Source organism: Talpa occidentalis, unplaced genomic scaffold, assembly GCF_014898055.3.
Source record: "Talpa occidentalis isolate TD23 unplaced genomic scaffold, MPIMG_talOcc4v2.1 talOcc4.12, whole genome shotgun sequence".
Lineage (NCBI taxonomy): Eukaryota > Metazoa > Chordata > Mammalia > Eulipotyphla > Talpidae > Talpa > Talpa occidentalis.
In genome coordinates, this window is record NW_023601212.1 from 61,116,078 (window position 1) to 61,144,072 (window position 27,995).

The 27,995-nt window shown below is 36.8% G+C and overlaps 1 protein-coding gene across 7 annotated transcripts in view; it reads right to left on the reverse strand.

Annotated features, from left to right (window-relative positions):
* DNM3 (dynamin 3) overlaps nucleotides 1–27,995 on the reverse strand; it is a 513,949-nt gene that overhangs the window by 130,101 nt on the left and 355,853 nt on the right. For all 7 annotated transcript variants that reach the window (XM_054693472.1, XM_054693473.1, XM_037506477.2 and 4 more), the window contains one exon: nucleotides 11,314–11,423. In XM_054693472.1, the coding sequence (XP_054549447.1) occupies nucleotides 11,314–11,423 (110 nt within the window). The remainder of the gene's footprint in view (nucleotides 1–11,313; nucleotides 11,424–27,995) is intronic.

Below are 27,995 nucleotides of genomic sequence, written 5' to 3' on the forward strand. Positions count from 1 at the left end.
GCTACCCTCAGCAGGGTATTTCAGTAGATCCACCTGTTCTGCTCCCCACTCTGTCTCTGGTGAATCCCCTTCCCCACACCTCTGGCCTACACCCAATCTCTTGTATGCATAAATAAATCTTTAGAAAAATATATGGTGGGCCTCCCTGGTGGCACAGAGGTTGAGCGCCGGGCTGCGAAGCTGCCCGCAGCCTCTGCAGCGCTGGTTCGATCCCCAGCCACCAGAGAGGGTCCCACATGGCAAGCAGACCTCTCCTGCCGCCCACTGCTCCCCTCAGCAGTTTATTTCGTCAGTCTGCCTGTTCTGCTCCCCGCTCTGGCTCTGGTGAATTCTCTTACCCTCCCGTGCTTCTGACTGTACCCAGTGCTTGTATAAATAAATAAATAAATAAATCTTAAAAAAAATAAATAAATATGGCATGGAAATGAGCCACAGGCATATGAGAAAATGTTCAACATCATTTATCATTGGGGGATGCAAATCAAAACCACAATAAGATACCAACTCATACCTGTGAGTATGGCTCATCTTAAAAAGACAAGAAACAGTGATGGGAAAGCATGGAAAAAAAGGAATCCTTATACACATACACTATTGTTGGGAATGTAGACAAGCTCAGCCTCTGTGGAAAACATTATGGAGATTTCCCAAAATATTAAAAATAGATCTACCATATGATCCAGCAATTTCTCTCCTAAGAATCTATATGAAAAATACAAAAATACTAACTGGCTATGGTACATGCACTCCTACGCTCATTGCAGCACCATTTACAATACTCAAGTTATGAAAACAACTTCAGTGTCCAATGAAGATGAGTGGATTTAGAAGATGAGGTCTATATACACATGGAATATTGGTCAGCTATTAAAATAGATGAAATCTTGCCATTTGTGATAGAACTGAAGGGAGTTATAAAAAAAATCAGAAAGAAAATGACAAATAGTGTATGATTTCACTCATGTGTGTAATAAAGGAAATAAAGAAAAGAAATAAAGGAACAGATAATCTAAACGAGAACAAATATTAGAAATCTGTAGAATTGAGGCTACCAGAGGGGGAGGTTTGGGGTTGGAAGTAAAGGGGGTGAACGATCGTGAGGATTATTGGGGCAATGATGGAGGCTGTGGAAAAGATTCATTTAAAGTGTATGATAAACTAATTCATTTAAAGAATATGAATATTCATCAATATGATATAAATTCCACATTGCACTAACTTTTTGGAAACTATCACTTGTCGAGTTTTGGTGAGGTATCAAAGAAGAAATTCCACAATTATCTGAAAAGACTATTAAAATACTTTTCCATTTTCTAACTACATATCTGTGGAAAGCCAAATTTTCTTCATATACTTCAATGAAAATAACATATTGCAACAGATGGAAAGCAGAAGCAGATATGAGAATCCAGCTGTCTTCCATTAAGCCACACATTAAAGAGACTTTCAAAATTGTAAAAAAAAAATTCTACTTTTTTCATTGATATTTTAAAATATATTTCCCCTAAAACATACTATTTATAGTAATATAAAATGGATTTATTACTGTTATTTTTAATGATTTAATAAATGAATTTTTAAAAACTAATTTTTAATTTCTGACAATGGATATAATCAGTGGTGTGCTGATAAATGTTTAACAACTAGCTTTTTGGAAGGAAAAAAAAGCTGTGGTCGGTAGTATCTGCCAGTTTCCATGGTATAAATACTCTCGCTATAGCCAATTTCAAGCTCCAGTGTGAAGTCAACTGGCTCACAAAATTCCCAGTGTAATCCACACAATCCACATAATAAAAATTCTTTGAAATCTTCAACAACTTTTAGGATTGGGAAGGGGTCCTCAGACCAAAAAGCTTGAGAGACTTTGGTATGGATTGGATGTGGCCTATTTCTTAAGTTCATTGTAATCGTCAAAATGCAGAACTATTTTAACTATTTTAGTGTACTGAGAGAGTAATAACCAAGTTGAAGCACTGATCTATTTTCTAAAGCATAACAATTCTATAATATGACAATGAGTTGGTTCTAAAATCTACTAGTATAACACATCATACATTCTTTGGCCTGTATTCAATACATGTGAAGTGAGGTTTGGATTGAACAAACACAGAATGCCAAGGGAAGATACTGTGTTCAAAACTACTCTTTGCAATTGCTCTTCCTTTATAGGACAATATTTCCTTCATGTAAGTAATAAACATAAGCAGTTTCAAAATTAGAAAAGAAAAGGAGAGGAAAAAGCTCACTCCAGCCAGACGCTGCAAATACTTTCTCTATGAAACCAGGCATCTGCTGAGAGTTAGATGCAGAGTGTGACTAACATTTTCTACCAAGGCTTGTGCCATGTCAGTTCCCTATACTCAGGCTGTGTGTGTTAATTAAAATTAATTACACATGCCAGGGAATAGTTTCCCTCTGAATGCAGCAAATTGAAGCAGAATAACATAATTTATATGCCAGGTATATAATTAAACCTTCACCATATTTTCTCTCAGCAGGTATAGTCACTAAGGACATTCTTTATGGGTAAGTTGGTTCCACAGTAAAGCAATGGAGGAAAAATAAAAATATATGACACATGCAATGTTAGGTCATAAAAAGATTGCTGATTTTGTAAATTGATATTGTTAAAAAGTCAGGCTTATAACTAATATTCTTAAGTGCATGATTTGAGGGAGCTTAGTGATCTTCATTTGGTACATATCCACAGGTTACTTGATTAAAGGCTTTTGCTTTTTTCAAACTGGGGAACTGCCAGCCAAGGTGTTACTGTTTCAGCAAAGAGTCAGGATAGTATCTGACAATTCAGGTAATAATGGAAAACACTGTGTTTGCCAGACAGCCCTGGATGGCTTGCTTAATGTAACTGTGTTTAAAGAGCAACAGATTTGAATAATAACCCTCTGGACTTTTCGTCTTTATTCTCCTATTGATTCAAGTTTTTCCACATGCAGATTGTTTTACAGTATTCTACAGGTCATCTCTAAAAACCTGATTATTCCAATAGTCAGTAAAGCATGCCTTTAGTTTACTTTGACTTTGTTCTTGGGAGGCCTCTAAGTTTGCCAGAGAAATTTAGGTGTTTAGAAATTTCCTGCAGGCTAGATCCAGCTAGGGAAATTTTCACACTCCTGCTAATTCATTTCTTAAGAGCTCCCCGCCAGCTTGCTGACCGAAATACCTGTACACTTGGCAATCACCCTCTGGCCTTCAGCTGGAGTACCATACCATCACCAAATCATCTGCACACTTTATAAAGGGTCACACACAACACACTATGACTCTATCCTTACCATAAATAACCAGAATGTAGATGCCATCATTAAAACAAAAGCCTGAGATAAATCAGTTTGATATCTTGAGTTCAGTTCCCTAGCATGACTAACCTCTTTCTAGAAGAAAAGCTATTTTTTTCTACAAAACTAGCAATACAATCTTATTTACAAAAAAACCTCAAGTTTAATGATAGAGGATTATTTGCACCAGTCTCTTTTAAGGATGATCTCACAGGCCTTCTCTTGCAAATTCACCACACCAGCGTCTCATTTAAGGACGGTCTCTGACAAGGCAGCACACACATTTTTCTACTGCATGTTTGCTACTAGCGATTGCTTCCCTATCATTAATGAGCACAGCTGGGAACGTTTTATGGTTCCCCAAATGGAGGCACATGTCTATCCCGAGCCCTAGTGTTTGTCTGAAAGGCATAGTGGGGGGAGGGGATTACCCATGAGCAAATGGTTGTTCCTGGAAGTAGGTGGGGAGCGGGCAATATGTTTGTTCTGAAATCCTAGAAGAAAAGTAAACTTGCTGTGAAGGACATAATTTCTTTTTGTTCTTGAACTTTACACAGCCATGTTGGGCTCATTCATCAAGACAATTCTTGGCTACAAACCTCCTGAACATGAATGCCTCAGTGACCAAAATCCCTCCTGGCGCTACTCATGGCTTAAGATTCAACTCCAGTTGAAGTCTGTGGAAGAAAGGAACCGAATCTTAAGTTGCTGATTCTGTCCTAGCATTCCCTTTGAAACCTTCAAATACTCCCAGGGAGCACAAGGCCTAATTCCCCCTAGAAAAATGGATATGGACTACCCACAGGTGTTTTAAGCATGAAAAATTTCCTCAAAGCCTTTTAATGACATTTGAAAGAGCTGAAAGCACCAACTTGCTATTTTTCTCCCTCAGAGAAGGCAGAAACAGTCATTCAAGTGGGGCATCATACTCCTATTTCATTTCAGAGTTTAATTTGAAAACCAATAAGAGAAGAATTTAAATTGATTGCTTCAAGCCACAGACATTTCATACCCAAGCAAATATGCTGGCTTTCATGAGAATGTATCTTAGCTGTGAAATCAATTGTCACAGACTAAGTTCACAAAAATATTACCAAATCATATTTGATTTCTGTCTTTGTGTGGTTGGTAAATCAAATAAGTCAAATGAGCAGACTATTTTGGTCCTCCAATCCCTCTCTCTCCAGGCTCCCTTCTGAAAAGATTTTCACCCCTCCTTTCTGGTCTACCTAGGATTTCCTAATGATGCTATTTCACAACCAGAGAGATGCTCATAAAGGAAGAGATGCAGTAGCGAGAATTGGGAACTATTGTAATACACAGGATCAGAACCATATGACGACAAATATCTTTGCAATGAGAGACTGGAACAAAGGAAAAGTGCAGACTCAGAAACAGCGTTCTTTGATTCAAAGATATGGATTTAACAGCTTTCAAAGATATAAAGCATCCTTCTATTGATTTGCTAAATGTGTTCTCTTATCCAACTCCCTGATAAGGCAAGCACAGGGTTTTCTCTCCAGATTTATAGAGGGAAATAAACATTACTGTCATATTGTGCTCAACAATCAATAACTCTGCAAAAGTCTTCAAATTTCTGTCTGACCCATGTGAATTTAATAGTTCCAGAAGAAGCAAAGAGGATCAAAAACTTATGAACTGAAAACTAAAAACCTGTCTTCTGGCTTTTCACCTCCCTAACTTTCAAGTTTTTATAGTTAACAGAAAACCTGAGATTTGTTGATATTTTGCTAGAGCTAATGAAGTGAGCATTTGGAGAGCTGAATGTAGATAGTTACAAAACACTTCTGAATAATAGAAGCAAAATTATGAGAACAACATTAACACAATTTACAATAAAACATGTTTTTTTTTTTCCTTAAAGGACAATGCCATGGGATTTTGTTCTATTTAATTCATTTTTACAATTTGTATAGATCTGAAATTGTTGGGTCTTACTTTTTAAAATGAACTATTTATTTCTGTGTTGAAGTCATCTCCTCTAGGGGTTTTCATCTAGATTTTCATTTTCAGTCCACTTACAGAACGCTTTTTTATTAGTAGTTGGAATTAAGTGTATCTTCTCCATAAAACAGAGGGGAAATGTTTAATATCCATCACCTCATTCATTCATTCATGTACTTGAACAATATCAATTATAGGCACTGGAAATAAAGCAATGAACAAGACAAACATAGCCTCCCTATGGAAAGTCTAGAAGTGGAGACATAATGGGTACATGATTAGATTTTAATTAATTAATTTACTTTTCTGTTAAAAGTACAAAGAAATACAAGGTGTTAAAATTCCATTCCATTATTTAAACACATCATTTGAGTGTTGCTCACAGAAAAACCACTTACACTTGATTAATACCAGTTACTTACCTGCTTGTCTGGGCAGTGCCTCAGATGTTACACTGTATCATACCTAGCAGGCATGTTTCTTATGCCAAGATTAAAGCACAGGGAAAAACAAGCCTCCATATTAAACCTCATTTTACAGAAAGGGTACAATGAGCTAGATTAGTTATTGGGAGTGATAAAGTAGCTTTACTCTCAGACGCGCTTTTTCCCAAACCGCCCACACTCCATGGGAAAATTATATTACACATTTCATTACTCAGCTTAGATGGAAAGACTGGTTACTAACTGAATCTTCATCTGACAAAGAAAAATCTTCTTGAATCAGAGGATTCATAAGACAAAACAACCCTCACTTAGCATTCTGTGAAGCAAGGAGAAATGTATTAAAGATTCTTGACAATAGTGGGGTAAAATGGGATAATACAACTTCAGGTGTAAAGAAACTAAATTGCATTGTATTCCTAACACAATATTTCATTTCCCACTACAAAATACTATTTGATATTACTATACTGAATTGTACAATAAATGTTAGCCTCTACCATCCCTATTTATGGAAGAGTAATTGCTTTCCTTTTAATAAAGATCAGACATTCCACAACATCCACATGAGACATGACCTTTTAAGACAAGGCATTCCGTATACATTTTACCCAGCATATTTGTTTAATTGAGCACTTTTCCAAACAACTTAAACTCGAAGCACGTCTTAATATAGAAACATAGCTATAAAGGTATATAAATGGAAAACCTGACTCCAATTCCTTTCCAGCTAACAAGTGGAAAAATATACCACTCAACAATGAGAATAAAGAGCCATTCTTTTCAGAATGCCTAAAGAGCTCACACAAGCTATAATGCAGTATTATTTGACATTTATTGAGTGTCAGCAATGTGCTGGGGTCTAAGTGGAGCAGTGAAACATCCTAAAAATCACTTTCTGTAGGAAAAGGGGGGAGGAGGTGAATTGGAACACTTGGTAATGTTGATAAGCCATATCCTGAATTGCAGCTACAAAGCAGCGTCAAAGAAAGAATGCTTTATTTTAAAAGAAAACAGAGCAGGACAACCCCAAGAGGTGCTCAGAAAATACCATGTGGCTGCCTACAAACCCCCTGGACAGACACAGATCTCTGCTGGCTACAGAGCTGACATACCTTGGACCAAATGGGCCTTAGCATGACCTTAAAAGTAAAGGCCTGCCTTGAGAGAGCAAAGACCAGCACAGTGAGGCCATTATCTAGATATGCTCCTACCGGAGAAAACATGGCATTTCTAAGAAAATCACATGGAACAAAAATCCTGCCACAAAGAAGTTCAGGAATTGTTTGACTTAGATTTTCAGCATGGTTTGTCAATGCCATGAATATGAGGGCAAAGTATTCAATCTATCAGTTCCTCCACATATGTGGGATGCCCGCAGGAGGCATCCCAGAGGAGGACCGGGGACGCACATTCTTACCTGGCGTATTTGTAGGTCAAGTCAGGCTAGGTGTGAAATTCACCCTCCTCAAGTGCTGAAGTCACTGCAACTAGTAACAATTCCTTCCATTTATAAAAGCCTTAGCACTAAAACGCTGTTTAGAATGGCTCAAAACTCTGGCCACTAGACTCATAAAGATCATATTAACTCACCAGGACACTGAAGGCCTTTTAAAGAAGGATGGTAAATGTATCAATTCCCACACACCTGATGATTGGGGACCACAGAGCGACTGCTTTAAATTTTATAGTGGAAAGTTGAAATATAGCAACCAAATGAGCTTTGAGGAACAATGCTTGATACAAGTAGCAATGATTAACATAGTTTTTTAAGAGCAGGGTACACAGGTCAGTACCATATCTGGCTTCACAAATGAGGTTAAAAGAGTTCCACAACAATTCATAAGACTTGCCAGTAAACTAAAATACCTATGAGGAAGTTAAAAAGCTCTCCATTGCTGTTCTTTTAGGAACAATTTCAATTAAAATGATAAATGGAATTCTCATTCCACAATTAATATCCTAACTATACTACCAGGAAGCACCCTCGATTAGAAGACCTCAGACCTGGATTCCAGCTCTGTGGATCAACTGCTGGATCAACTGCTTCTGTGACATGGGGAAGGCATTTAACTATTCAGATGTGAGGTAAAGAGGACACTCCTTAAGCTGTGAGGTAAAGAGGACAAAAAAGATTACCTCTAATGTCCCAGAGACCCTTAAAAGCCACGATCATTTATACTTGTGTGAGTGCCACCCCAGTTTTCATGCAAGAGTTCTTGGTCCCAAGCTAATACATCTCACATAGGTCTGCTGAATGACTAAATGATTCAAAACATTACAGTTGAAGACAAGGATGAAAAATACAAACCAATAGAAGTATTTAGAAAATTTCTTCTAAATTAACCAAGGATAAATGCATCTAAATGAGAAAGAACACTTAATTTCTTATAAGAACATGTCTCAAAGAGAAACTTAAAACATAACCTCAAAATCAGTTTCACTGATGAAAAGGATATTATTTAAGTGTGTTGATAGAATTATGCTAAACATACGGGCTTTTGAGATACATGGTTTTCTTCCTACACAGAATATTAAAATATTCAAATTCACTGGTAAGTCCAGTTCAATAAATCCTCTGGAAACAAAAAAGAATTTTTTTTTACCTAGAGTCCATCTTACCTTTGAAATTATCTTTTTCTCATCCAGAAGAGGCTGACAACAGAGTAAACAACACTTTCTACTCATTTGAGTTGACTAATATGATTCCCCTTTGGGATATTCCTTTCTCTTTTCTTTCCATCAATTCCTGCCAAGACCCAATGACAGTTACCTTCTATGTTGCCTACTATTCCTTGAAGCTAAACCCTATGCTTTTTGCTACTCCAGTACTTAAGTACTGACATGGAGTACACTATCATATAAGCTGGTTAAATGTCTCCCTTATATGCGTAAACCCATTTGTCCCCTGTGTAATATCTGCTCAATCAGACTACCTTTTTTTCCCTTTTTTATCTCCTCATTGATTTTTTAAACTTTCTGTGTTAAGGTCAGTGAAAAATGAATGTTGTCTGACACTCACTGGCGGTTATAAATGGCATGCAAAACAAGATCATAATCTAGCATTTCATTTAGAGAACAATATGGACATGCAGGAGTCATAATTCAGAAATGCACAACAAATATTTTAGAATGAATAACAGAATAAACAGTTGCTTATTGAGAAACTAAATGAGAAAGCAGGGGCACTTTGGGTTTTTTCTCTCATTTATAAAACATTCATATCTGTAAACACAGAGAACCCCAAGTTGGCCTTTGAGGTTCATTTTATCACAATTCTCACTTCTGGGAGGAAGTCAGGAACGTAGTTTTGTGTCTGTACAATACAGTGGTAGTGAAAGGTCACTTCATTTCAACCAAAATGTCAGAATGGAAACTTTAAAACTCTTTCCTACAAGATATCTAGAAATGTTGAAAAATATTGCTTTAAATGCCTAAACTGTCTTTAAAATGGAGAAGTCGTTAAGAGCCACCCCGTTCCCCCATCAAAACACAAAATGAAATACATCTTTTATAACTTTTGCCACTGAATGATGTCAGTTTTAGTAACCAAAAGACTAGGATTTTAGTGGCTACAAAAAGATAGGAAATGAAACTTTGGTATTTGTGTGAGAACCAGGATTGTCTAAATGCCAGAAAAAGGATGGACTAGGGAAAAATACATTCACTAGAAAAGAAAGATACAGACAATTTGTTTGTCATTTTGGTCTGGTCACAGATGAAGAGGGCAAAATAGAGGGGTATGCAAAATAGAGGGGTATGTATGTGAAGAATAGAGTAAATGGTCTACTATATGCATAATAGCAATTCAAGAAGGAAAAATAAGAAAGAAATGAAAAGGGACAAAAATCAAAGAGATAAGGATGTAGTTTTTCAGAATTTATGAAAATCATGAACACTCAGTTTGGGAAACATAATGAATCCCAAGCAGGAAATAGGAAGCAAATCATATCCATAAACACATCATATTGAAACTTCAGAATTTCAAAGACAAAAGAGATCTTATAATCAACCACTGAGGAAATATAGATTAGCTATAAAAAGAAGTGTTAACAAGATTGACAGCTGACTTCTCAAAGCACAGCTAAAGTCAGGCTATAGAGGAATAGTAGAACATGAAAATAATAAGATACAGCTATCAATATCCAGCTGAAATAGAATAACTAGTCACAGAAAGGTTCAAAAGAGTGTGGTAGTCACACTTCCCACTCTGTAAGCAGGCAAGAAGGCTGTGCATCCTCTAAAGTTTCCCTTAGGACCGTGCACTTGTCCCCTGCTCTGAGGAATGCATTAACAGCTCGCAGCATGACCCTAGTACCAGGACATACTACCCGCTCTCTCCAGGAAAATTTTTATTCCTTGTTATTTTCAGTATTTTTCTCTATAAGTTAATCTCAAAAATACTACATCTTTTTTAAAAATCCCATTTAAGCATTTGGTAGGGAGTTGTATTTCATTTTCTTTCTTCTGGACTCTTTAAATGCCTTGCTCTTGTGGTTTTATAAAGTATTTTGTATAATGAGTCCCTCTGAGCAACTAACTGGGAATAGAGGACGGCTGCTTTTACTATTTTCATTCACTGTGTGATTGACCCTGGGTCAGTCCTTGAACCTCATAAAGGAACTTTATTCATTGCTAAATAAAGATAAATGGACTGGAGAGATGGGTTAAAATTAAAATTAGACCCCGGTACTTAATGATTAAGTCTTCAAAATGGAATCAGAACAATTAATTAGCTTTTTCCTATAGTATTTCCATTTGGAAAATATCTGTCATGCACTATCCTTTCCTAGTTATAGCCTCTTCACATCCCATCCTCTTACCTCTCCATGTGTTTGTTTAGCTTTCCTGCTTAGTTTCATTGGACACTCATGGCCCTTGACAATAATCTTCCCCAAATAAAATTTTGTTGTTGTAAGAGAGACAAAATAAAAAAGGTAAAGCAAAAGAATTACAGGCAGAAGGAAAAGTATATTTAGATGCAGAAGTCTGAATTTAGGTTTCTACTCTTCATGTACCAGTTTTGTGATATATTACAACAGTTAACATCTCTAAGCTACAGTTTCTAGTTTATAACCATACTATTTTTTTCACATCATGGGAAATTGTTACCAAAAACCAGATAATGAAAGTGGACAATGCTTTAAAAAGCTATAAAGTACTATATATTATATTCATATTCACATTAACTGAATAATTCTATTCACTGATGTAAGAATTTAGTCATGATATATATGTATATAATATATATAATCTTAAGTGATATACATTCATCAGTTAGACAGAGACTATTAAAAATCATAAGTAATTTGTCAGTTTTAACTATGCAGGAAAAGAAAAGCTTCATAGCAGCAGAATGTGTAAGAATGGAAGCAGCATGACCTTGCCGTTTGCTGAAAAAGCAGGGAATACCCTAATATTTGATGATTTTTCTCATTCTAAATTTTTATCTTTTGAATCCATAACCCTTGGTAGAAGATAAAATTACAAAATAAAGGAAAACAGGAGTTAACAAATTTCAAGGGAGTTATCAAATATAATCTCTGGATCAAGCTGAAGAAATTCAAGGGAAAGATAATCTGAAGACAGACGCTGCATCATTTTCTTACCTTTGTTCTGTGTTAAAGAGTGCAAAGATGTGCTTGCTAGACATAAAGCTCTTTTCCACATCCCGAACTTTCAGGTTGTCCAAGGGGAGCATGTACTTCTTTTCTTTTTCCTAAAGAGAGAGAGAGAGAGAGAGAGAGAGAGAGAGAGAGAGATTTGGCTTTAATAAAAAAATCTTGAAGCATGCCAATGGAAACACATCACCTGAGATGACTGACATTTGATTATAATATTTTGATGCTATCACACACTATTTTGATACCAGCCACCAAGTTATCTGACAGAGGAGACTCCAGTGATCCTCAACACGTGGCTTAGAAGGGTGAGGGAGGGAAAGTGTACAGGAAGGAAAGGCTCAGCAATGTAGAAAACACATGGTCGTCTATCCTTTCTTCCTCATGTGGGTCCCCTTAGATGTTTTAAAATGTTAGTTTGATATTAAGAATTTAACCATCTGTTAATATTTAACAAAAATGTTCTGGTCCTAATTCAATGAGAAATGCCAGATGGATTTCATTTCATATTTTATTTGCAGCCTAAGCAGTTTTGATAGCCAGTGCTGGCAGGGGACTAGAAGCACAAGGACCCCAGTATGAAATACCCCCTATAAACTATGATACAACACAGAAAATACTTCCCTTACTAGGGTATAGACTAAAATGGAGGCCTGGGGGGGAGGAGACAATTCATAAAACAGTTGAGAAAAGAAAAAAAAAAAAGAAAAGAATCCATTAGAAGTGAACTGATCTTTACTAGAATAGATTTTCTTTTAAAATGAACCGTTCTTTAGGAAGAAAATGGACATTGGAGAGGGGAGGTCTGCAAATGGGATCGGACTGGTGTTAATAAAACATACTGAATGCCAAAGAATCATAAGAAACATTTAATTTTAGGGACTGAAGCAGGGGCAATCAGCCTGATAATCAGCATAACAGGAGAGTGCCAAACACTCAGTTGAAGAGACTTGACATCTACTACCAGGGGCATTTTAGTAGAGTCCTTGTTAAACAGTAGTCCACTGAATGGTCTCAGACTCTATCTCCAGAGCTAATGCTGAGAAAAAGTAATATTAGATTCCAGAGGAGGGGAACTTGGAGACTTTTCTGCAACCTTTAATAAGCAACTATTAATGCCTAAATACATACCGTAGAGATGTTTGACATAAACCTTTTGTCCTTGAGGCTCTACAGCACCACTTGGGAATTTGTGGCTGGGTTTATGGATGGAACACAACTTTTCAGCTTACTGTGGGGCCACCATGTTTTCTGTTGACCCGAAAAAGAGCTATTGCAGGTAGAATCACTGACTTTGCCACTCCTTTTATTTTTGCTTATTTATATATTTATGGTGGGGAAGGCAGTTTTATTTATTTTAGTTTTATTTTTAATGCCATTTTACACCTTTGCTGGTATTTTGAAAGTATAGGATTTCCCCTCTCAGGTGTAGTCTCCCTACCTCTCCCACCCATAGTCCATTGTTTTTCTTACTCCACAGTGATCCTCCTCACCTCCTGTAGATGACTCAGCTTTCAAGGGTTGGCTGCAATGTTTGTCTTTGTCTGACCCTTTGTTTGGTTTCTCTATATTCCACATATAAACAACATCAATCAGTATTTTTCTTTTTCCTTTTGTGACTATGCCACGCTTTATTCCTAAATTAATCATGGATTATTTGGGCACAGCACATTAGAGTAGCAAGGCCAAGAGAGATAAATGACTGCAGAAGTTGAAGGAAGTTCCTGGAGAACAAAATGGCTGCAATATCAGACAATATCCTCAAAGAAAATACTTTAACAAGAAACTAAATGGGAGTGGGAGAACCCTAAGAATAAACATGAGAAGAAGGTACTGTGAGAAGATTCCAAGATTTCTTCTACAAAAATTGATCATATTTTAGCAAATCCAAGGATATTTTAAACAGTAAAATAATAAATGAAGTATTACAGTTGAGTCTAACTTCTTTGAAATACTTGTCAGACATTTCACGATGGGGATCTAAGAGGCAAAATCTTAGACTGAGTGAAGAGTTATCCAATATACAATCAAACAAAAATGCTTGAGACCAGGGAACTTTTTTTTTATTGCATGTTTTTCAATGCCCTAAATTTAAGCAGCTGGATTTTTTAAAATGCACCATCCTATTCACCCTTTTGAAATGATGGATTTGCCTTTTAATGGGAAATCTGCATTTCATTGTAAAGATGGAACACAATGTCCTTGGCGTGCTTTCTATAGAAGTAGGCTCCCTTTTGTACTGCATTCTTTAGCATATAGTGAAGATTGAAAATCCAGCAAGTTTACGTCAGATATTAGACACTGGAGAAACACACACAGATGCAGACAAGGGAACATGAAAAATGCAACTTCATTTCCAAAGTTCTAAATGTCATTTCTCCAAGATTTTTGAGAACATATTGCTAAATTACTTTATAATCAAGAGTTTTCAAACTGACAAAAGAAAAAGAAAAAGAAGATTGAGACTGATTTGTTTAATTAAAGTCGTAAGGCAAATGGAGGATTAACTGAAACAGCCATCCTAAGCAATGAAACAGTATGGATAGTCCTACAATTCTTTGTGCTTCTGGGAAAGAATTATGTCCTGCTAAAAAGAACAATTTGAATATGAAATAGTTTTAAAAAGAAACGGAGGAAGAGAAAGAATATACAGAATTATACTATCCAAAATAGTGAGTCTTAGCACTAGCTTAAATGAGATATTTACCACATAATCTTTGTTAATTATGTAGTAATTAAATACAGAAGAGGAAGAATATACACAGCATTATACGTTTCAAAATAGTGATTCTTAGCACTGGCTTAAATGAGATATTTACTACATAATCTTTGTTAATTCCATTAAATTATCTCATGCTGTACCCTAGCATGGTAACTACCAGCCAAAGGTGCTGATCATTGAAATGCAGCTAGTTAGATCAGGGTGTTCTCCAAATGTTAATACCACCACATTTCAAAAACTCAGTATGAGACAAAGGAAGTAAATACTTTTCATTGATACTTTTTTGATAATAGGTTGAAATCATATTTTTAATACATCAAGGTAAAGCAAGTATTATTGAATATAACTTCATTCATACCTTTGAATGTGGCCAAGCAATTTAAAACGACACACTGGAGCTCACCTTAAATTTCCACTAACAGAGCTGATCCCCACGTACTTTTTACTGCTTTCCTTCCTCTGACTTAACCAAATTTTCTCTTCTGACTTCCCTATTTCTGCCATCTGGTGTATTTTTCATTCTCCCAGTAACCCAAACCGAAGCCTCACTGTCATTTCTGATGCATTGGCTTCCTTCACCTCCTTTGTTACACCAATACTATGCTGTATTGTGTTTGAAGAATTTATCAGAGCTCCTTGTTTGACATTCCCACTGCATTAGACCAGGTCCCTGACATCTCACAGCATGTAGCAACACAGGGCCACCTATCCAGTCTCCTGGGAAGGCAATTTTCCTAAATTACACTGTCAAATCATTATATCCTTTAACACTTTCATAGTTCTCTATTAATTATGGAAGAAAATCTACAACATTCCTTATTATGACATTGAAAAACACCTACAAATTGACCCATCCTGATTTGTCAACATCATTCCTCCTTTTTAAGAATTTCCATTTCATGGCACACAGGCATATGAAAAAATGTTCAACATCCCTTATAATCAGGGAAATGCAAATCAAAACCACAATGAGATACCACCTTACACCAGTAAGAATGGCATATATTAAAAAAACCAGTAACAACAAATGTTGGCAAGGTTGTGGTGAAAAAGGAATTCTCCTACCTTGCTGGTGGGAGTGCAAACTGGTCCAACCACTGTGGAAAGCTGTGTGGAGGTTCCTCCACCAACTAAAAATGGAGCTACCATATGACCCAGCAATTCCACTACTAGGGATTGACCCAAAGGACACAAAAACATTGATTCAAAAGAGCACCTGTACTCCTGTGTTTATTGCAGCACTATTTACAATAGGTAAAACCTGGAAACAACTCAAATGACCAAAAATAGGTGACTGAATCAAGAAGATGTGGTATATATACACAATGGAATATTATTCAGCAATCAAAAAAGATAAACTCTTGTCATTTGCAGCAACATGATGGAGCTAGAAGGAATTATGTTCAGTGAAATAAGCCAGAAGGAAAAAGAAAAATATCAGATGGTTTCACTTATAACAGGAATATAGGGGAACCAAATAAGACATCAGTGTAAAAAAAAATAATAGTACAAAACACAACAAAGCAAAAGCAGACAATTATAAATCAGAGACATACTGCAGGGGAGGAGGAGGGAGAGGGATCAGAGGGAGGGAGGAGCACAGGGGACTGTGGTGGTGATGGTGCATGGGTGCCATGGGGAAGGAAATTCTATGGGGACTCAATCTGAGGGAGTGGGGGGAAGCAAATATTGTCTAAAAAAATTAAAAAATGGTAAATATTAAAATAAATAAATAAAAAGAAAAAAAAAAGAATTCGCATTTCAACCAAATACACCTTTGCCATAAGTTTTCTCCCAGCCTAAAATAACCTTTCAATTTCTCCCAACCATATCAATGTTTCTATTTAGAATTCAACTGCTCTGTGCAAAAAGTTTTCCCAAAGTTTCTATCACTATCCCATCTCTCTCCATTCATATAGTAGATACTGTTTATTCTACCCATTTTGAATTATACATTGTATAAAGCATCCTCATCATTCAAAAATTTGTGAGGAGGATGTTCATTGGAAACTCAGACTGTTTGTTTAAGTAGGTTACATTTGCAAAGAAAAACAAAAAGCAAAGAGTATTTTTCTCAATATTTGTAAATTAACAAATTTTAAACATTCTACCTTGAATAGACATTTGGGAGGAGACATTTGTAAAATTCTTGAGAAATAATTATTTAAATGGAGATTCAGAAATTGAATATTTTCAAGTTTTAAAGACTGATCTCACTACTTTGACATCTTTTCTTCATTTCATGGTACCTTTCATTTCTTCAATACAGGACAGTTACCAGCACAATTTCTATGAAAGACAACCCAGATTACAGGGATTCTTTGTTCAAAGAGAGAGGAAACATGAGAGTATTTTTGCTTTTTTTGCAATAACTTGACAAGAGTTAGAGAGGAGAAATAGGATAGGTCAAAAAATGGCATCTAATGTTTGAAAGTGTGGCCTGAGATGGGAGTAACTGAAGTTTGAGTGGTAAAAAGCAGAAAAGTCAAGGTAGAAGGAGGTGGGAGGAAGGGTTTGATTAAAGTATGTTTTCTGACCTTGAAGAGAAACAAAAGGATCAATGAGCAGTGTACAGTCAGAAGTGCCTAACCAAGTTCTCTACCTGGCAGAGTTTCATCAATATAGTGTGATTGCTGAAAGGAACTATGCTGGGTTATGTGGAATGTGTTGGGTGTGCGGAGGATTGCAAAGGACTGGGAAGTATACACAGGGCAAGTTATATGGAGGGAATTTTATACTCAAAGTATAAACCCAACTCAAAGTCTTGGGTTGATGAATATATATAATCCTCTTTTTTATGTGCATACCATTTCTCACAATTAAGGCAACAAAATCTTCAGGGGTAAGGCCAAGAGTGCTCCTTCACTTTTATATAATACCTAGAATAGTGTCGGTCATTGAAATTCACAAAGCATACATTATAAAAGTTTGTTGATTTAAGAATTTCTTATAACTGAAGATATTTGAGAATCAAATAAACATTCTATGGGGAAAGACTCTAAAATGCTCAACTAATTGACATTGCTTTTGATCATCAACAATCAGAGTTTACATTAATTAGCACATTTATTTCTATCTCTGCTGTTGTTTGTGTTGCTTTACTTGTTAGGAATGTCTTCTTCCCTCAAAAAATGCAAATACTAGTGGACTTGAAATTTATGTCAGTTGCCACCTCCTCCATGAAATCTACTCTGATCACAGCATGTCATAGACCTCTTTCTTTTACAGCTGTCAATTTTTCCATAGATTTTATCGTAGGCTATGTTGGATATCACTTCTTATTTATGTTCAGCTTGCCTCTTCATGTAAATTTCTAGCTCCTTGAGGGCAAGAACACAACATAATTCTGACATATTTACATTTGACATTTATTCCATAGCTATATATACAGGTGTTGTTTAACAAGCATTTGACTGTTGATGATGCATCACAGATAAAATTCCAACACGGAGGAGTTGTGCCATCAAGTTGTACCCATTCCATTTTATGATTATGTCTACCTATATTATTATGTTAAAAATTATCTAATCAGATATAAAAGCTTATTTTTGATGCCTCAAATATTGATATTTTGAGTGAATTTACAGCTTTTTGATAGCATCAGTTTGTCAAATGAATGTTACTAACTGAAACCAATGTACTTTAATACAAACATCATAGCTTAAATATACATCAATAAATATATTGTGATAATCCAACAGACTTTAAAAAAACAGCAAATAAACTGCTCTCATGAGGTAAGTACCAATTAAAACATTTTTTATGATAAAGACTAGAATAGAAAAAATAAAGAAAATATATATTAAAAAATCAGTAATGCTACCAAAATATTTTTGAAATATATAACAAAGGCACTAAATTGATTTTAAAATATATGATTGTCACATTGTGATTATAGGAAATATATTTCACCATTCAGATGAGCAAAATACATTTTTCATGTATGTTTTGATCTTAGTTCCAAGGTTCTCAGCTCACAGCTTTCAAAGCTCTTCAAATTTCCTCAAAGCAAGAGGAGCAATTATTGTCATATTTGTCCCTTGTCCTTAATTTCTAAAATTACTTCAGAGACACACAGGTGAAATAGGTGTACTGTTACTCACAACAAACACCATTCAACCACACCTGAGTTTATGTTAATGAGGTGACTGGCAGGTGGTGGCCAGAAGAACCAACTATGTGACTGGAAGGTCTGAAAATTCCCTCCCACACCTCTGACCTCTGGGGACAGGGAAGGGACTGGTGACTCTATCACTGGTTGCCAATGATTTAATTAATCGTGTAATGAAACTTCCATGAAAACCCAAAAGGAGGGTTTCAAAATTTTCAGCTTGGTGAACATGGGAGTTTGAGGGGGATGCTTTGAGGAGAAGGAAGCTCCAATTTGCTCCATACTTGGCCCTGTGTATCTCTTCCATCTGGTTCTTGCTGACATATTGTTTTATAGCAAATGGATATTCTTGTAAGTGAACAAGTTCCTCTGAATTCTATGAGCTGCTCTAGCAAACTGATTGAATATAAGGAGAGGATCATCAGATCTCAAATCTATATAGGTCAGTGAAAAGCACAAGGGACAACTGGGGTTTGGGACTGGCATCTGAAGTGGGGATGCAGGAACTGAGTTCTCAACCTGTAGAACCTGATGCTATCTCTGGGTGTCCAAACTGAGTTGAATTATAAGACACCCAGCTGGTGTGAAATAATTCCTTATGTGTGGACAAAAACCACACACACACACACACACACACACACACACACACACACTCCGTAGAATTGGATGGTCAGAACCTTTAGTGGCATTTGGCACAGGCTGAAAAGAATAGCTGTGCCTCCCCTTGTCAATCCCCTTGTCATGATCACATCATAATATTCTGTGTGTATGCTCTATTATTGCATTGGCCACACGATGCACTCTTAATTTGCTAGATATTACTTCTCCTACTGTGGAACTGACATTATTTATCTTCCCTGTGCCGCGCCACCCTGTTTTCAGTGAATGGAACATTTCTATGGTGTGTCCCTGCCAATAATAAGTGTAGACCATATGGGTGGTACCGCTGCTCCAGCCAAAGGAGTGACCAAATGACTGTGCCACCAAGAAACTAGTCCGAAAACAGGGCAGTAGCCCATATGTTAGTCCAAGTTGAAAGGATTCCTTCCCCAGAGGCTGTAAATGATTTTGCAGAATACTGAAAACTCATGAGATGCCATGCTTATTGCTCAAGAGATGATGTTGACCAATATTTTTCCAAAGAAAGTTTTTTTTTCTTTCTTGATACATTACGGTCAGATGTTTGCAAACAGGGAAATTGGAGACATTCTCCTGGATTTCTGAGTGGGGACCAGGACCAAGAATAATGTGATGCCCCCTTAAATAAATACAAGTCTTTCTTGCTTTGAGTAACTGACACAAGAGTTATGTAAGTATACATATATTCATCATGCTCCCAACCCTACCTCATTCTCCAAGACAACATTGTATTGCCCTTCAGAACAAATAAAAATTCTAACCATACCCATCACACCAACCATGGCACTCCTGCTTTCCAGGAATGCCTCAATATATTTTCATTTTCCACACAGAACATATCCTATCACATCTTGTATTTATTTATACATTTCCTCCACTAGAAATAGTTTTGCCTGTCTGTCACTCTGTTTCTCTTCCCCTCAAAATTCCTTGCAAAAGATACTCCATAATAGCTCAGACTTAATTTATATATTTTTTCAGAAGTATTACAGGTCTTATTTTTCTGTCTTCTCTTCTTTCCCAATCCCACTTGCAGATTTAATATTTTTATATCAGTGGAATCCTTAAAAATGCTTTTGACACCAAAGTCCAATAAAATGAATAAATTAAAAAGTGGAGCTCTTCTGAATGAAGCAAAGTTGGGGTATGGGAAAAGCTGCCCAGTAAGACTCATCCTCTTACATTGCTTCTAAGAAATGTGGTTGCAGCAATTATGAACTCTAGGGCACAGATCTGGATTTCCAAGTCCTCTTCCATCATCTGGTCCACTTGCCAGCCTTACTCTCCAAGTGTTCCTACACTGTCTTTTGCTCTACCATCACCACAAATCTGCCTGGAACTTAATTTTCCTCTAGATCTCCTAAACCAAATAGCTCCATCTAGCTTCTTGTGACTTTTAACTGAGCAGATTTATCTTTCAGAACCATGGGTGCAATTCACCAGATCCTTCCAGTTCAACCCCTGTCATGCCCTGATTGCTTGACTGAGCACTTTAAGCACCCACCAAATATTCAAGATAAACTCCTATGGGAGGGAACAAATCTATTAATATTTTAACCTTTATTATTATTGTTAAACATGCTTTGTACCTTGATCACCTGTTACTCTTTACCTACATCCTGCCTTCCCAAAGGGAAGTTTGGGTTGCATAGCTCACATTCAACAAACAAGTATTAAAAGAACAATGAACATATGAATGAGTCCCCTCATGGAATGGTGTAGTGATTTGCCTAGATTAAAGACTTAGAGATGATGATTGACTTATAAAATAATCAAAATATCAAAGAAAAAAGAGTGGTTGTAAAAATATTGAGAATACCAGAATACTAGTTCCACATGCTGTTGAAAACTAGAATCTGGTGTTTATTGCTATTAAGACATTATAACTGTAGTGGTGGTATACAAGTATGAAACTCATAATATAAATTACCAACTTTTTATTTGGGTTCTAACTCCTGCTTTAATCAAAATTACATTTGAGTAGTAAACAGCATGTGTGAGTCAGCAGTCTGCTAGTAAATAGTACTATTTTAGATTTTTCTCTAGGGCACTGAATAAACTGTCCATGGATGAGGGGTTGTCCTTATAGGCTTATACTCCATTGACTTCATGGTTGGGCTCACTGTACTCACTGACATCCTTAAATGGAGATACACCCTGGCATATTCCCCCCTGGCTAAGGGACAGGTAGTACCACTTGTCACTGCTCAACTGAAGACCTTACTCTTTTCCTGGCTACCTTCCTCTCTCTAGAGTCCAATTACATTCCCACCTCCTCCAGGAAGTCTGTCTGGCTATAAGAGCCCACTGGAGGGCTCCCTCCTCCATTCTCATGGCATTCTAAAGCAGCAACACATTTTTTTTTTTGCACTTAGTATATATTGCCCTATATTTTCAAGTATATCGAATATCCTCAAAATGTAGATTTCCCTCTCTCTACTAAAAATGATGCATATAATTATTCAACAAATATTATGACTTTGTTTTAATGGGGAAAAAAGTAATTTTCATGTCAGTTTATGGCTATGTTACTCTTTTATGTAGAAATTTTGACATTTGCCCCATCTCTAGGAATTAAATTTTAATACTCTTAGCATAGAAAAAAAAAAAGGTGGTTTTATAACTTAAAAGTGAAAATTAAAGATTTTGTTCTCAAATTTTAATATTGAATCTCTATACTTATCCTTATACTTTAAAAACTATGCGTATGTGAGTGTTCATGCCTATGAGATTAATAATGTACTAAAGTGATGAAATTCATATGAAAGAATAAATGTAAAGGATTTAGGGCTCAACATGGCAGATTGACCACATGCTCACATCTCTGCTTTCTCCACTAAACCTGCTCTGATCACAGTAAAAGAATAAAAAAATACTGATCTACAAGGAGAGAGAAAATGGGAAGGAAGGAGACTGACAAGAGAATTACCAAAAGCTTTGTAAGGGAGAAAGCAGACAGAGGAGCAACCATTGCCTTAGCGAACATTTTTTCTACTTAAACTAGCTAGAGTGGATTCTGAGAACTCTGAAAACACAGCAGCACTATCTAATCATGGTGTGTTATTTAGTCCTAGTAAAAATTAATGGCCAGTAAAGCAGAACAATAGCATTGACCAGCAAGACTTCATAAAAACAGTCTACACAAACTGATTATGTGTGTGTGTGGTTACACAGTTGTGAATTTCCAGGAATCAAGGAAAGAATCTTTAACCATGAAAAAACTTAATACTTTTATACAAGATGAATAATATACACGAAAATTTTTAAATAGAAAAATTCTAGGGGAAGGTTAGGAGGATAGCTTTTGAGCAGCTTTGCAAGAGACAAAACAAGGCAACAAATGTGAATGAGAAAGAAAGAACCCCCCTCCACCCCCGTGGCATGTATGATCATATACTATTCCAGACTACCTCCATAATGACAGTGTGTTTTTCAGGTTAAAGTCACTCTACTAATAGCTAAGTACAGGGATTTAGTTTGTGTTTTATACATTTTCAATTACGAGGAAGGAAAAAATTTATAAAACATGGCAAAAAGTCTTGCAAAGACTTTTTAAAATTACCATATTGAAAATGCTTAATGGTCTCATTTTCCTATTTCTTTCTGTGTTCCTAGGCAACATGACATATTTTTTTCTAAAAGAGAAACTCTCAAGTTTGGGATAATGACTGATTTATTTGAAAAGGTGTATGATATGAAATGAATTCCTGGTAGTAATATTCCTTAACTCACTTCTGTGGCTGCACATTAAATTACAAAGTGAGTCGAAGAGATCCCACAATTGAAGATATGCTTACTTTGTAACAGCTTTCGAGTGCATATTAATCATACACAACGCTAGATGCATAACCCTTTGAGTATACTGGTATTAAATAAAATGCTATTTTTGCCAAACATACCATATATTTATAAAAGTTCCAGTCAATAAAAGTACCTTGTTTACAAATGCAGTATAATTTTCACTTATCTGGGGAAAAAGGGGGTCAGCAAGGCATGCACAAATAAAATCCTCTGACAATTCCCAGAACTCAGTAGATGAATGATGTAAATTTTATCCCCATCATTTGTCACCAAGTTACAAACAAAACCAAAGCTGAATTTCCCCCTCTCTGCCCTATCATTTCAGAAAAGAAACACTCAACAAGAGGCAGCACTAGGGAGAAAAGAAAAGGGACTTAGAGCATTCTAGCAAATTAGTGAGCTTTTCTGGTTTTCTGAATTAACTGTTAAGCTGTTCTTTTCCCTTTCCTCTCTGCTAAAATTAGTATAATTCAATGAAGTTCTTTCTAGAAGGAAATAGGCTGTTTGAAAGAGAGAGCTGACGAACATACCCCTTGAACTTCAGTGAGAGCACCTCTCCCTCTGTTCCAGAGAGCGAGATTGAGCTGGAACAGGGGAAAGTGGCCCCTTCCATGTGCCTTCTGAGACTCAGACCTGGGCTTAAGATGACATTTGGCTGGATTGCTCGAAGCACAGTTGGTGGTCTGTGTACCACTATTGGCTCTAACGCATGTCTACATGGAAACAGAGCTTTGGACAAGGGAAAGAAAAAGCTGGAATAGTTATTTTCCATCAATTCTAATCAGGATTCCTAGCAGCACACTGTTTTCTGGGGGAAGAGTGAAGAAGAAAACAAAGTTCAGGATAGGGAAGAAAAAAGAGGGGTAGAGGGGGAAAAAAGAGGAAGAGAGAGGGAAGAGACCTATTCATAATTGGGAGGGATGAAAATCACGCAGGCTAGGCTCTCTCTGTGCTTTCATTGCACCTCAGGTGGCCCGTCCTTATCTCTGAGACAAAGGTGCTAGAAGAGGACTCCATGAGGGCCAGTGTGATGAGGGGAAGAACACATACTTTGGAGGTAAGACACAGTTTCATGTATGAGCTCCGAAAGTAACTGTGAACCCAAGCTGGTTACTTGATTTCTCTAAGCCTTGCCTTATCTCTGTATGGTAATTATGGCTGATAATTAATGCCTCATAGAGGAGATGAAGATTCACTCATGCAGAAGACTGTACGTACAATGACCCCTGATAAATGTTTGCTTACTTTTCCCTGATAAAAACCTTTTAAACATCATCTTCCCATAAACAGAGTAAGGTGTTCTCTCATCAACGGATATGCTTGTCCATGTGTAAGCCTTAGAACTACAAGGGAGAAATGGGAAGTTAATTACAAGCCACCGATAAACACACATTAACCATGAATAATATCAAGCCAGGAGGGCTGCAAGAAGTAAAACATTATCAACCATATTATGCTCTCTTATTCAAGGAAGGTTTACAAGACATCCAGAAATGTGGGACTGTGTGCATAGCCAGAGAGAGAGGGAAGGAGGACCTGTGATGACAGGCTAAGAGGTGATATTTGTTCCTCTTCCTCACTCCCACAATACGTTGGACAGAACCCACCAAAGAAAGCACTTGTGGAGAGACGCAAATCTGAAGAAGTTAAAAAATGAAAATTCCAAAATTAAGGAATCAATATTTACCTTTCTATAACAGATACATATAAGAATATATCTTGAGTAAGTATATTACTTGAGTAAGTATATATTACTTGAGTAAGTATCAAGACTGGGTAGGAAACTAAAAAGTAGGAAGGGTTTGTTTTCTTTCTCCAAATCTCATCTATTCAGGTAGCTTCACATCTTTGCTGGCTCCAAACCCAGATAGCCTGGGTTGGCTGCTATTGCTGCTGCCTCATTTCTAGGTTTGTACCCTATGATATCCTGGGGAATGTCCCCCTCTTGTCCATTGCTCCATGTATCCTGCAGGATTAACTGGTTTAAAAACAGGATTAGGGACTGAGTTTACCTCTGTAGATTTCTGCTACCAGTAGGCACTTAATATTTGCTGATTTAGGACATAAAAATTCACCTACCCTATGCTTTGTTTCATGCATAATTACATATATAACAAACTAATCTTGGCTAGAGAATCTATTATTTATAGCTACTCTTCCAAGGTAATATATTTGCATTTAAATTGCACAGAGGTGAGCTCCTTGGGTTGTCTTTAAATCATCCTAATAGATAGCTTCCTAGTTTCTTCCTGTACTCAAAAATTCTCAGTTTTTCCAAGTCTTAGAACAGTAACTTTTAAATTACTGTTTCTCACTGTCTTGTGAGAATAAATAAGATATTTTGTGTTGTTATTTAATAAAATTAGTGTAAGGTATCCTCTGAATTGCCTGGGATGGGGAAGCACTTTATAAATTTTAACACCGACTTTCCATTTTAATACCCACGTTTGTTTGCATCATGGAGTCGTACTTCACCAATAGCATACTGATAAATAAAGGAGCGGAGACAGACATCAATATATCAATTATGTATGTTCCTCCACTGACATTATGTTGCCCTGTGTGGATAAAGGTTGCATTCTAACAGAATGAAAGGGTAAGAGAATGCAGGGGAATACAATACAGGGCAGCTTAGACGTGCCGATCTCAAAAGAACCTATACCTACTAGCCAGAACACGCTGCTGTTGACCAGCTAATTCTGTTTGCTAAAGGATATCATCCAAACATGACTGTTGGTCAGTTGAGGTTTCTTGGCAATGTGGTTATGCTGGAATTTGACATGGTCTGCTATTTTGATACAAAATAAGGTGTTCATATATTTGCAGATATCTAAAACAAAACGATCTGTTCGAACATATTTAAATAATATTGCAAATAAAAATAATTTGTCTACATTCATAATTAATGATGCCTTTTTCTTAGGTGACGTTGGCACATTACCCAAGTCTGAAAAGTAGTAGTTTAGGCAAAATGCATTTGGAATACTCTTAAAGGTGTTGATATAGTCAAAATAGGTACAAACAAATGACCTTGGCATATAAATAATTTGGAGCAGTGCTTAGAGATGCTTCAATTTCTAATTGCCCTCAGCAAGATCAGGAGGAAAAAAGAGCAGGTCTGGGCCTCAAAACCTGGGAGACCCAGGCATAACTGGAGCAAATACTGGGGGCCCATGAGGGGATTGTTTTCCGGCTCTGTACTTCAGTTTTGCCATATGTAAAGCAAAGATAATAATACCCAAACTGAATCCCTTAATTGAAAAATGAAAACAAATAAACGTAACTTTATGGGAACAAAGAGGCTATAGATGTGAAAACATTTTCATCTTTGAGAAAAAGAAGGTACTATTTGAAAAAGGAACTCTTGAAAATATCTCAACAATATGTGTCTAATTCATTCTGACATGTGTAATTGAACCTATGTTTAATTTTTGGTGCAAATTATCTGCTTCCTTTAAGAAGCTGGGTTGGTAAAATGCTGAGATGTGTGGTTCAAAAACAAAATTGTGGAAGAATTAGGGATACCTGTGAGAAGACACGATAAGGTTGGACCCTTAACAAAAGAAGGAGCGAAACAAAGAGGAATGGAGAATGCTGCAGAAAAAGATGGTGCCAAGGGTGGGGAAAAGTGTGTCACTCAGATGTCTGACAGAAAACACTAGCAAGAAAGGGGGGGGGTAATGGAGATTTTCACACATAGTCTTCACAAATGACTTAGAAAAACTTAACATAGATGACCAGATGGATGAAGACCCAGAGCAACCGAAAGAGTGATAAAGAACAAAAAATAGACATACTGAGTTTTATCCCACTTTATTTTTTTATATATTTTTTAATATTTTATATCATTGTTCATTTTTAAACAATATTTGCTCCCCACTCCCTGACTCAGATGTAGTCCCCATAGAGTTTCCTTTACCAATGCACCCACCCGCGCACCATCACCTCAGCCCCTGTGCTCCTCTCTCCCTCCCTCTGGTCCCTCTCCCTCCCCCTCCCCTGCAGCGTGTCTCTGATTTATAATTGTCTGTTTTGCTTTGTTGTGTTTTGCGCTGTTATTATTTTTTACACTGATGTCTTATTTGGTTCCCCTGTATTCCCGCTGTAAGTGAAACCATCCGATATTTTTCTTTTTCCTTCTGGCTTATTTCACTGAGCATAATCCTTCTAGTTCCATCCCACTTTAGATGACAGAATACAGGCTCCCCTCTTTCCCTTCCTCGTTCTCCCCTCCTCTTGCTCCTCCTTTTAACCTGTTCTAATATTAAAAGCTTACTGGGTTACTAACAGTTACATTGAATCAGTTCCTGCTTCATTTTTCAGAACAATTATATTTCAGTATGAAAACTTCAATATTTATACAAAATGATAAATTTCAGATGCCCTTATTTTTAATTATCTATTAACAAGTAATAACTATAGTATTTAAAATAAAACTTGAGGTCTTACTAAACTGCCTTCTAGGAGTAACACCCCTCCCTCATGCCACTGACTCCCCCCCCCAACAAAAAAAATACCTTCCTCCCCCAAAAAACCTTTAGTTCTTTAAGTATGGCAGAAATGCTTCAAAGATATTCTTTTTGTAGGTTCATCCGGGGTACTTCCTTGATGTGGAAAGAGATGTGTGTAAGTTAAAAGATCCCTTGACCACTTTGTGAAGCATGAATTAGGGAAAGCCAAGGGGGGGGGTGTGGCAGAAAACCAGACAGGAGACGAAGGCAGCAGGGCAAGGAAGAGACAGATGTCATTCCAGCTAGGAGAGCTGATGAGAAGTGACTGAGTTTGGGAGCAAGTTTTGGAGGAGAGCAGTGTCTGGTAAACTCCAACCCTCAGGGCTAACTCTGGCCTTTGCTTACGTTTACACGGCTCCCATAGCTACGAACAGTTTTTTTTACCTTTTAAATGGTTATGAAAGAAAAAGAGAAAGAAGTGCCAAAACTGTAAGTGGCCTGCAAAACCTAAAATATTTATTCTCTGCCCCTTACAGAAAAAATTTGTCAATGCTTGGAGTACTGTCAGCAGATCTTGAAATCAAGCTAAATGAATGATGGGATGAGAAGAAGACAGGAATGAAGGAAAACACCTGTGTGTTTAGCTTGAGAGGCTGGATGAGAAACAAGCTTTCTCCTTCATTCCAGGAGATCGCACCCTCCTGGGTACCTCCCTTTACCTTGTCCATGTCTTTGTTATACTGTTCACTATCACATTTATTTGCTTATATGTCTCTCTTCCCTCCGTGGCAGTGAATTCTTGAAGGAATAGTTATTCTCCATAGTTAAAGCACCCCGCTTTGTACAAGACAGATGTTCCATAACTATTGAATATAATTGAAGAGATATGTTAAACTCACTTTTAGTGTACTAGTAATATCAACTTCTTTTTTTTTAAGTGTCATTA